This window comes from Lithobates pipiens, unplaced genomic scaffold (assembly GCF_037356315.1).
Source record: "Lithobates pipiens isolate NorthernLeopardFrog02 unplaced genomic scaffold, aLitPip1_a1.2 Scaffold_13, whole genome shotgun sequence".
Taxonomy (NCBI): domain Eukaryota; kingdom Metazoa; phylum Chordata; class Amphibia; order Anura; family Ranidae; genus Lithobates; species Lithobates pipiens.
Genome location: NW_027507718.1, coordinates 230,514,109 through 230,526,558, shown reverse-complemented (window position 1 = coordinate 230,526,558; position 12,450 = coordinate 230,514,109). Strand labels below are relative to the sequence as shown.

Sequence of the window (12,450 nt, the reverse complement as noted above, 5' to 3'; positions counted from 1 at the left end):
GCACAAGATGAAGTGTTAGAGAAAAACAAGGTGGGTGGGTATCAAGGGGTGTACAAGATGAGAGGGAAGGAGAATAAGCTGCAGGAGGGATGGGGAAGCTGTACAAGGAGAGTGAAAGGGGGCATGGGGGAGTTGCACAAGGAGGTGAACGTGTCACTTGTTTTCAGGGTCATTATGGTAGAAGGTGGGCTAGAAATTGAAGTCCTGCCTGCCTCCAACCTTGGCTGAGGGAGACCCTTGATCACCCCCTCTGATGGGGACACCAGATGCAAGGGAGGACTCTGACGGGGACACCAGATGTAAAAGGGGGACTCTGACGGGGACACCAGATGCATTTTATTTTGAAATATGGATGTCATTGGTCTACTTTTGTGGTTTAATATAGAGCAATTTGAACCTCAGCTGGAAGAAATTTTTAGTGACTGGACCTCCTTAAATGTGAATTCATTACCCCTGCCCTAGGTAGACATCTGTGGGTTGCAGGAATGTGCATAAAATAAATACAATTTTAAAATCAAATTCCTGAAATGCACAAAAACTCACAGCCCTTTTGCAGAAGTGCAGTGGTGCTATTAAGGCTTAATGGCACAACCATACCTCTTGCTTCTGCGCTCATTCACCTGCAGTGAAACGTATTGAAACAAAGTATCATGCATTTTGGTGAAGCGTCATTTTTAAAAAAAGTTATACAGGTTTTACATCTATTTTTACTACGTTTCATTTTTCATTTATGTGTACTACTAAAAAAGTTTTTGCCGCGTGAGGCTTAAGTGTTCGGGTTTGGCTTGAAACAAAGGTGGCAACCCTAGTGTAAAATTTTGAATTGACAGATATGAGATCTGCTGGTTTTCCCTCTGGATATTTTTTGCTTCTGTATGCTTCTGGGGAGTGTCACTGGCAGTATCTTAAAAGAATCCAATAACTAGACTTATAAGCAGTTATATCTACCTGGCCGACTGGTGATTTAGTGGCAGTGGTGCGTACTAGGGGAGGTTATAAATATTCTGAGGAACCTTCTGGAAGTTGTCTAGCCTCAAAGACTCTGCATGGGGAGGACATGTATAGCTGCTCTCCTGACCTCCCAAGGCTGCTGCCTGAAGAGGACATGTGTGCCTAAAAAGTAGGCCCAAGACTTGGACCTTGCATGGGGCGGACATGTATAGCTGCTCTCCTGACCTCCCAAGGCCGCTGCCTGAAGAGGACATGTGTGCCTAAAAAGTAGGCCCAAGACTTGGACCTGAATCTTGCACTGACTGGTGTTGCCTGGGAGGAGTGAAGCTCAAAATTTTGTCTGCTTGAGAGTTTTCTAAACAGTAAGGTGAATGCTTGATCACTTCAGGAATTCTGCATGTGCCTTCAAGACTAGTAGTTTATAAAATGGATAAATTACGTATACTGAGCCATTTAACCATTTGCATAAAGCTGGTTCAGACATGTTAGCATAGTGTGCAAAAAAGATATTGAAATAATTACTTTAGTTGGCCAAGGCTTGGAAAGCAACTAAGCCAAATAACCACTAAATTCTTGGTCTGGTAGGCCAATAGGAGCCAAGAACTCTCCACCAAAATACTGTGAAATACAATGTTGCCTTCTTTAATTCAAAAAGGAAGTCTTAGGTGGAACGTATAAGTACTGGTTAATAACAATCCAGAATATCTGAAAGCTGCATTCATTACACAGATAAAGAAGACAAGGAAGCTATTTCTTTTCCTTTCTTTGTTCATTAAGGGCCACCAGTTCATCTGAGACAACTGGGTTATACTTCTGCCCACAGGAGGATTTGACATTTCCCAGACCTACGGTTATTATGTTAGATAGCTACAGAACCTTTTACCAAAATCAGAGCAATGTTCACAGCCTTTGGTGTGACCCAATCTCTGTGGATGTGGCCTTTAAATGAGTACATCGTTTCAGTTGAGCATCAAGAACTATTGCATACAGTAGTTGGAAATGTTGAACTCTACCTTACCACCCTATTCTGTTTGTAACATGCTGAGGAATTTTATGCTGCATCATTATTTGAATTTTGTGCACACACTCCTCACTCTCTTCCTGCCTTTTTCCTTCAGCGCCAAAAGAAAATCAACAAGTTTACAATTTTGTGTTGGGCCTCATTCATAGCGGTTTGGGCCACATGCGGCCAGTTGGCAGCAGATTGGACACCCCTTCCTTACAGGGAATTTTGGAGTGATATTCAATTTGACGTGTAATGGAGATTTCCTGACCCCTGTTCCCCCTCCAATTTGGCTATAATAATCATCTCAATAATAAACATCTCAACAAATGTTAAATTCTTCCTTAAAAGAGAAGATGAGGATTTTTTTTTTACTAAGAATCATACATGCAGCATCGATGCCCTGCTGGCCCTAAGACTGTGAACCAAGCGATCACTCAGTTCTCAGAGCTCCATGAGCAGAGAGCTGGTGATTGTCAGTCACCGCCTCTTTGCTCTGCCCCCTCAGCACTCACTGGAGTGCTGGGCTGTGGAGGGGGTGGGAGAGACTGGCTCTGGCCTTCAGTGACTCGCTGAGAGGCTGAGCCAGGTTCCGTTCCAGGGCTGTGGGCGGATCCCGACCATTTTGTCGCTATTTTGCCCCAGCCTGGACCAGCTCTGTGATGTCAGCCGACAGCGGGCTTCAGCCTGCTGTCTGCTGAAAATGGGTCATAGGCATGCATAACAAACTGCACTCCTGTCATCCACAGGTGAAGTACAGCCAAACGATCTTTGTCTAATACTTCTCCCTTTAATAAGGAGTTTGGTAAAAGAGAACTGAGTCACTTTTAACATGCAAATATATATTTTCAAAAAACAGTACATTATACAGTCTACTCAAATCGATCTTTATTTGCTTAATTGCTTTGCTGTCTATTCGCCATCTATTTATCAATCTTTTCTTCGAGCAGAGGATAGATTTACAGTGCATCTAAAAAAAAATTTGTTTTAGGTAGACATGCTATGAGTAAATGTTTTGGTCAGGATTTTATTGCTTTGAAATCATTCCCTGTTCCCCGATTAGTGGTTTGCTTCAGTCTGCAGTGGTTTCCCATCACTTCCTGTAGTGACTGCAAACAAAGGAAAATTAAGTGAATGCGGACAGAGACTGCAATAAAAACTCTCGACTTTTCAACTTGTTCCAAAGAAAGTTTTTTTGGGCTGCAGCTGGGCTTTAAGTAAAAAAGCAATAACATGTAATGTAAATACCTCTCTTTAAGGAGGTAGTATTCTACTTCCATGTTATTTCTTAATTACTTTTTTGTTAGCATATCTAACATAGCTTTTACTGTTGTAAAGATCCAAAGCCATTGCCTCTAAATCATATTACAATTTCAAGACCTACAAGGTTGATATACTGTAGATTAAGGATGAGCCGAACACCTCCCGGTTTGGTTCACACTAGTACCTGCAAACAGACCTAAACTTCGTGTGAACTTTAGAAGCCTATTAAAGTCTATGGGACTCGAACGTTCAAAATCAAAAGTGCTAATTTTAAAGGCTAATATGCAAGTTATTGTCATAAAAAGTGTTTGGGGACCTGGGTCCTGCCCCAGGGGACATGTATCAATGCAAAAAAAGTTTTAAAAACTGACTTTTTTCAAGAGCAGTGATTTTAATAATGCTTAAAGTGAAACAATAAAAGTGTAATATTCCTTTAAATTTCGTACCCGGGGGTTGTGTATAGTATGCCTGTAAAGGGGCACATGTTTCCCGTGCTTAGAACTGTCCCTGCACAAAGTGCCATTTCTGCAGGAAAAAGTCATTTAAAATCACTCTATAATGAATTGTCGGCTCCCCGTAATACAGAGAAGAGTCATTGATAAAAAAAAAAAAAAAAAGCGTGGGGTTCCCCCAAATTCAATTACCAGGCCCTTCAGGTCTGGTATGGATATTAAGGGGAACCCCACGTCAAATTTAAAAAAAAAAATGAAGTGGAGTTCCATCCAAATATTTGGGTCTGGTATTTTAAGGGGAACTCCATGCCAAATTAAATTCCCCCTAAAAATCCATACCAGACTCTTTACCTGAGCAACCTGGCAGGCCGCAGGAAAAGAGGGGGGACGAGAGAGCGCCCCCCCTCCTGAACCGTACCAGGCCACATGCCCTCAACATTGGGAGGATGCTTTGGGGTCCCCCCAAAGCACCTTGTCCCCATGTTGATGAGGACAAGGGCCTCATCCCCACAACCCTTGCCGGTGGTTGTGGGGGTCTGATCAGAATCTGGAAGCCCCCTTTAACAAGGGGACCTCCAGATCCCGCCCCCCTGTTTGAAATGTTAAGGGGTACAAAAGTACGCCTACCATTTCACAAAGAAAGTGTAAAAGAAAAGTTAAAAAAGACACACACACCGTTGGGAAAAGTCCTTTATTAAAAATAAAAAAAGATTCCAGCGGTGGTAATCCACTCTTACTATCCAGTGACGGATGATCATCTCTCCGGGGTCCAGCGATGGCTGATCGGATCCAATGATGGGTGATCTCTCCCTCCAGCGCAGGGCATCCATCCTGTCTCCACCGGAGACACTTCGGGAATCCTGGCAGCCTGACACTTCTTATCTGAGGCGGGCGGGGCAACCCGTCACCTGACCCTGCCCCCCCTCTGATGCAAGGGGAAATCCGGGCTTCCCCATGATGTACGGATGACCCCGCCCCCTCTAATGTAACGCAGGTTTCCTTTACATCAGAGGGGGCTGGGGTCACCCTTGTTAAAGGGGGCTTCCAGATTCTGATAATCTCCCCGCCTGCAGACCCCCACAACCACCGGCCAGGGTTGTGGGGATGAGGCCCTTGTCCTCATCAACATGGGGACAAGGTGCTTTGGGGGGACCCCAAAGCATCCTCCCAATGTTGAGGGCATGTGGCCTGGTATGGTTCAGGAAGAGGGGGCACTCTCTCTACCCCCCTCTTTTCCTGCGGCCTGCCAGGTTGCGTGCTCGAATAAAGGGTCTGGTATGGATTTTTAGGGGGAACTCCATGCCATTTTTAAAAAAAAAATTGGCGTGGAGTTCCCCTTAAAATCCATACAAGACCTGAAGGGCCTGGTAATTGAATTAGGGGGAACCCCACACTTTTTCTTTTTTTTCATCAATGACTTTCAATGACTGCTCTCTGTATTACGGGGAACCGACAATTCATTATAGCCTGAAGTGATTTTAAATGACTTTTTTTCCTGCAGAAATTACACTTTGTGCAGGGACAGTTTTAAGCACGGGAAACATGCTCCCCTTTACAGGCATACTATACACCCCCCCCCCCCCCCCCGGGTACGAAATTTAAAGGAATATTACACTTTTATTGTTTCACTTTAAGCATTATTAAAATCACTGCTCTCGAAAAAAAAAAGGCCATTTTTAAAACTTTTTTTTGCATTGATACATGTCCCCCCGGGGCAGAACCCAGGTCCCCAAACACTTTTTATGACAATAACTTGCATATAAGCCTTTAAAATGAGCACTTTAGATTTCTCCCATAGACTTGTGCAGAGTGTTCCGCGGCTTTTCGAATTTGCCGTGAACACCCCAAATTGTTCGCTGTACGGTGAACAGGCGAACAGGCAATGTTCAAGTAGAGCATGAGTTTGACTCGAACTCAAAGCTCATCCCTACTGTAGATATTGCAAACTAGGAATTCTGGCTATACCATTGGAGATATACAGTAGATTGAAAGGAATTATTTGGATCTGCCCATTATGCATTTCTAAATGAAGGATAGGCCCCCTTGCTTTTTGGATTTAAGGCAGAAGTAATAGTACACTCTGTTTATGTTTACTTTATTGTAAGAGATCGGAAAACTTTATAGTATTCCCAATTGCTGGAGGAACTTTCATGCAGATTACCTGAATGTGAAAGAATGTAAAAAAAAATATTTGTTAATTTTACTTCAATAGAACCATAAGCAAACAAGAAGCAAACAGTGGATCGAAGCAAAATCTGACCTGGTACGAGTTCCTGTCGAACGAGTGGGTAATTTAGACAAACTGTATGCATTTTTGTAAATGTGAATTTTAAAGAGAACCTAGGATAAATGTATCCCATCTTCTGAGAACATCTTTAAGGTTGTTTCACATGGTATATTTTGCATACATTTTTGCAGCGGATGCCCAGGGCCCAATCTGTAAAGATTTTTTTTATTTAAACACAAAACAGCTACATGTAACATACTGCTGATGCATGGTATACAATATGTGCATGAACATGCATGACATCAATAACAGTAGCCTGAAAGTGGTAATGCAAACTGACACAAAAAGTATGTATGCAAAACTACATTCAAAACTACATTAAAAGCAATTTGCATGTCACAATGAGCCTGGTTTAAATTACTCTTTGATTAAAGCTGAACTCCATGCAAATTTAAAATACTCAATAAAATGCAGCTCTGTATTTATTAAAGTAGATATTGCACTAAAATGCTGGATGCACCTATGTGGTTGCCTGCTCCAACCCCCTGCTGTCAGAATCCTATATTACGGACATAAAAAAAAAAAACCTTTGGGAGGAAATCTTAAAAAAACACCTTACTTTCAGCCTTACGTCCACCCTGCCTAGATGAAGTGAAATATGTGTGTCTTTTTGTGGGATCCTGGGAAAAGTTTGATCCTCGAATTCAACAAGAACATGCTCCTGTATGGTGCAGTAGCTGCCTTTTGCAAACATTGGGATCCTGAGCTTTCCCAAGATACCTTTGTGTGCCCCAGGAATGTTAGTGATAGGAAGAGGCCAGAACCCAGAATTTGTAATTCCCTTTGTGATATTTTATCAACTGGAGCTGAGGGCCACCCACATATGCTGAACTTGCAAGGTTTCCTTTAATCCTCCTGTAGCACACCCCCTAAGGATGAACTGGATCACCCACTCCTGCTCAGCCAGGCACACCAAATTTTTACAGGCACTCCAGAGTCAGAGAATAGTCTGACTTTGTTTATAGGTTATATTAGGGGTTCAACTTGGATAGGGATGGAATATTATCGGATGCTCACTTTAACTTCAGCAAAACTTCAGGGACATTCTTCTATATACAGTCCCTATACACAGCTTATACTTCTTCCTCCAGCACACCACTGTCTTCAAGGGAGCCTGACTACTTGTGGTAGCCTCCCTCCTTTGCAGTTCCCACAATGCTACTCACTCTCTCCTCTCTTGCTCCCATGCTTCCAGGAAGGGCTTCCTCCCATGTGTTATAGAAGGATGCTTCCAGCACCTGAGCCCCAGCCTATGGTCACTCCCTCAAGACTGTATCTCCATCTTCTACCAGACTGCTCTGCTGGCATGACTGGCTATTTATAAATGTAGGCTCTGTCTCCCTGCCAGCCCACAACTGGGGAAATGCCGAGGCCTCATAAATATTCCAGGCAGCTCCTCCTTACCTCCTGCCCACTAGCTTTAGAACATTCTCCAATGTCCTAGACACAGGGGGGAGGCACAAGAGCTGTTAGGATGAGTCATCCAGCCCTGAGCTAAACAAATTTACGTACACTACAAAACCTATACTACATCTAGCACACACCTGAGGGTGCTACCATCATCATGAGTTTTTTTTTTCCTTTAAGCAGTGTAAGTAACTGAAATTATCTGGTATAGCAACTAGGGGTGCAACGGATCAAAAAACTCACGGATTGGATCGTTCCTCGGATCGGATAATTTTTCGGATCAGCAAAAAAAAAAAAAAAATCTTGTTACACCCACTGGAGTTTTAGATTTCACAGTTAGTTTCAACACAAAACAGAGTTTATATGCTTAAATACAGTATTTGTAAATCTGACAAACTGTTTAGATGTTAAATTTTAAAAGCCGCAGCAAACCTGCTGACCTTACATGGTTGCTAATGTGAGAGAACACCTCTGATTTTCACATTTAACATGAGCTTGTTAGAAAAATGTATTTTGATCAGTGCTGCAACACTGATTTGTGTATTAGAGGTATCCCCACTGTTATAAAACAATAGTACAGTGGGGAAGATTCCTCCATCCACCTAACTTATGTGGATGAGGGATCCACAGTTGGTTGATCAAAAAAAATTGATCCATTTATGTCCAGTCTGAGATCCACTGTGAAGAGGCTGACAAAGTCAAATTTTGGTACTTATTCTAGCTAAATTAAAAAATTAATTTTTAATTTTTTATTGAACATACAAATATTGTAATTGATATTTTTAGAGCTGCCTGGAGTTCAACTTTAACTACATTTCCACTGGAAAAATAGAAAGAAATACCTAATTGGTTGCTTTTGGCAATGTCTTTCAGATACTTTAAAAGGGTTTGCATTGTATGTTATTATACATCTATAAAGGATAAGTGTACCGAAAGGAAACCATGGTCCAGTTGCCTCCTCGTTACAACTAAACACACCCAAAAAAAGACATTAAATAAGCTTCTGATTCTGTAACCTATGCTTGGTGCAGTTTCACACAGGGACACACTGTGCATGTGCAAGCTCTTTGCTATAGTCCCAATATCAATTAGCTATCCCCCTGCAAATCTACAGGGAAGCAGACTGGCCATTGTATTCTATGACATGGAGTCAGCATGGGCAGTAGTGAGCAGCCTGGTTCCCTGGGCAGCGAAATTCCACCTGTTGTAGTTTGGAGCACCAAAATTTGTAAAAAAAATTTATCCGAGGTCTGCATTTTGGGTATGTAGTTATATGATAATTAGGGAAGTAGTGGACCTTGGGCCATGGTTACAATAAAGTAAACTTACCCTTTAAAGAGTCTTATTTACATGTTGCCTCGCATGATCCCTTAAAGTATATCTAAAGCCAAAACATTTTTGTTTCAATTTTAAGAGCGTGGGAAAAAACTCTTTACCATTTTTTGTTTTTTTCCTGCCTATGTCCCATAGGGGACAACTCAAAAGTTTAGGGTTTCCCTCACTTTTAGGCTCCATTCACACCTGAGCGTAGAGTCTGAGTGTTTTTCTGACTTTTTTTCATGCATTTTTATGCATCATTTTGTTTGTTTTTGCGTGTTTTTATACAGCGTTTTTGAGCTTTGGCATTTTTTTTAAAATAGCCAATAAAGGAAAATATCTGTTGCATCATTTGTTGCTAGGTTTTTCAGCTGTTTTACCTTTTCCATCAGCTTCTCTTTCTTTTTTTAGGATTATTATTCATTTATTATTATTATGTTTTTGTTAAGGTTAGGTTAGGATTAGGGGTAATGCCATGTACACGCGATCGGACATTCCAACAACAAAATCCATGGGATTTTTTCCGACGGATGTTGGCTCAAACTTGTCTTGCATACACACGGTCACACAATGTTGTCAGAAATTCCGAACGTCAAGAACGCGGTGATGTACGACGAGCCGAGAAAATTGGAGTTCAATTGCCAGTGCGGCTCTTCTGCTTGATTCCGAGCATGCGTAGAACTTTGTGCGTCGGAACTGTGTACACAGGATCAGAATTTCCGACAACGGATTTTGTTATCGGAAAATTTGAGATCCAGATCTTAAATTTTGCGTGTCGGAAAATCCGATGGAAAATGTCCGATGATGTCTACACACAGTCAGAATTTCCGACAAAAAGCTCCCATCGAACATTTTCCATTGGAATCTGGCATTAGGGTTAGGGCTAGGGGTTAATATTTTATTTATTGTCTTATTATTCATTTTTGTTTTTGTTATGGTTAGGGTGTGAATACTACTACTAATAATAAATGCATTAATAAATAAATAAATAAAAATAATCCTAAATAAATACAATAAATGAATACTATGTGATAATAAATAAATAATTAACCCCAACCCTTAAAAAATAAATAATAATAATGATAATAATAAATACCCAACACAAAATACATTATTAATAATAATAATAAAATATTATTATTGTATTTTTTTGTTCCAGTTTGGGTGTATATTATTTTATTATTATTAATATATATATATATATATATTTACGTTAGGGGTTAATTGTTTATTACATATTATTCATTTTTTTAATGTATTATTTATTTATGATGATTTTTAGTTGTGTATTTATTTTCCACTTATGTATTCAAATATTACTATTTTTGTTTTTCATTTGAACAGACAATTGAGCAAAAATGCAAGACAAAACGCGCAAAAACACACAAATATTTCCAAATAATTCTTTGGGAATAAAAGTGCGCAAATGTGCCCAATTTGAGCTACAAAAAAAGCTCCAGAATTTTTAAGAGCTTCAGGTGGCTTGGAGTGGAGATGTGAACCATCTTCATAAAGAATAATTGACTTTTTCTACTCCAGCATTTTGGAGCTTCAAGCTTTAAAACGCTGAGGTGTGAATGGGGCCTTAGTTCTGCTAACAATCAGGACAAAAAGTGAGGGTAAATCCCTCCAGTGGGGCTTCAGAAAGTAATAAAAACCTGACAGATGAACCCCACCCCTCTATTCAAAAACGTAGGTACACTTTAGGGATTACTGCACAAAATTCCTAAAGCACAAGGACTGCTGCACATATTACAGTAAAAATAATGGTTTTAGTAGTCTGTTGGGAATAGCAAATTATGAATAATCTAGTGGGTGAAAAATATTAAGGCAAGGTTTATACATGGGTTTGTGTAGCCGTGAAATTGCACCAGGGATAAAATGACCTCTATAGTTTACACATTTATTACCATTTCCCCCACTTAAAGGACAGAAGACACAGGGAAACCTGAAAAGGTGGAAAGAGGAACTAAAGTGAAAAGAAGACTAAGCTCACTAAAGAACAGAGTCACTGGATCCTGGCAAAAAGATAAGGTACAACAAAGGATGAGTTATAATCCATTGCCACTGAATCTCAAGCAATCTGTATTGTAGCAAAAATACCGCAATCAGAATTTATATGCTAAGCTCTAGTTACTATTTTAGGTGGCAAAGCATTCCAAAAATGTAGTAAAAGCTAAAGTTTAGTGATTTTCTTTGCTCACAGCACCATACACATTAGTTATGTGTAATGATTTGTATCCTATTATCTGCTGGTGGCTGCTTCTGCTAAAAGTCCTCCATGCTCTGTCCTTTTCACAGCTACCATATACTATCCTAAATGGCTGTATTCTGGTCCTGTAAAAGTTAACCGCAGCACCTCCATATCAGGAAAATTGTGCCTCTCATCCACCCCTCCAGCCTCCTGCACCATTCATGGGACTCATTTTACTGCACCCCAATGATGAATCGAGTTCAGTGAATGGGTGGAGGGGATGCTAGCAATCAACTCCTCCTCACCCATTCATAGAACATGGTAAACCATGGCATACATGCCAACAGTTCAGATTTTCATGGGATATTCACGGGATTTAGACCCCTGTTGTGTTTTTGCGCTGTCCCGGGAAAAATTAGGGGAAATTGGCATTCAACTGGAGAATCGCCAGAGCTGCCATTCGAGGTCCGGGGCCGGCACTGGCGATGGTCTCCGCTGCGATTTTACAGTAGACCAGCTCTCGTGGAGTCTGGTCACTCGCTGAGGGCAACAAACAAGAGGTGGAGGCAGATGCCAATAGAAATTGATCTGCCACAAACCCCCACCCCCCAGGCTCCTGCCAGTCTGTGACATGTTGTGGGAAAGGCCGCGGGAGTTAGCAGCCATTTCTATTTGCAGCCACCCGGCCAGCTCTGCCTCTTGCTTGTTCCCCTCAGCAAGTGACCTGTTACACGAGAGCTGGTCTTCTGTAATGGTGGCGGAGACTCCGCTGGGGACCCCTGATGTAAGGGGGACTCCGCTGGGGACCCCTGATGTAAGGGGGGACTCCGCTGGGGACCCCTGATGTAAGGGGGGACTCCGCTGGGGACCCCTGATGTAAGGGGGGACTCCGCTGGGGACCCCTGATGTAAGGGGGGACTCTGCTGGGGACACCTGATGGCATCAGGTGGCAGGCAACATGGCAAGTGACACACTCAGGGCTCCCACTGATTTTGCATTATGGTGAGTTGAACTATTTAATTTTATAATAATAGAAATATTGTGCTTCAATCATCCTGACACCATAACAACCATGGTGCTGGGATGACTGAAGCACCAACAGAGAGTCTTTATCTGCTGATTGTTAAACTTTCTGGAATACACATATTTCTACTGTGGTGTAGGATCTGGGGCCTCTCTCCTTCCCTCCCTATCTCTTTCCTTCTCTCTCCCTCCATCCCTCGTTTATCTCAGACTCTAACCACACCCCATTTGAGTCATGCCCTCTTTAAACCACGCCCATATAAATGAATGCCCCACCCTAATTATAATACAACTTCACCTACAGACAAAAAAGTGTCCCTATAATTTTTTTTACAATGTTGGCAACTATGCCATGGGAATGCAGTAAGATGAGTCCCATGAATGGGGAAGGAAGGGGAGGGTGAGCAGCACAACTTTCCTGATTAGGACCTATCATGGTTAACCTTCACAGGACCAGAGGGCAAAAGTTTATTACAGTATCCATTAGCTGCTAAGGGGATATAGCACAGAGGGTTATGAGCAAAAAGCAGCAATCTGCTGGTAGTACACACAT

General features: G+C 41.6%; 1 protein-coding gene across 3 annotated transcripts in view; it reads left to right on the top strand.

Moving 5' to 3' along the window:
- The window catches only part of ARHGEF18 (Rho/Rac guanine nucleotide exchange factor 18), a 569,373-nt gene that overhangs the window by 366,386 nt on the left and 190,537 nt on the right, over window positions 1–12,450 (top strand). For 2 of the 3 annotated variants that reach the window (XM_077476319.1, XM_077476321.1), the window contains 2 exons: window positions 5,882–5,953; window positions 10,609–10,714. In XM_077476319.1, coding sequence (XP_077332445.1) covers window positions 5,882–5,953; window positions 10,609–10,714 — 178 coding nt within the window. The remainder of the gene's footprint in view (window positions 1–5,881; window positions 5,954–10,608; window positions 10,715–12,450) is intronic. The other variant, XM_077476320.1, reaches the window with a different exon arrangement.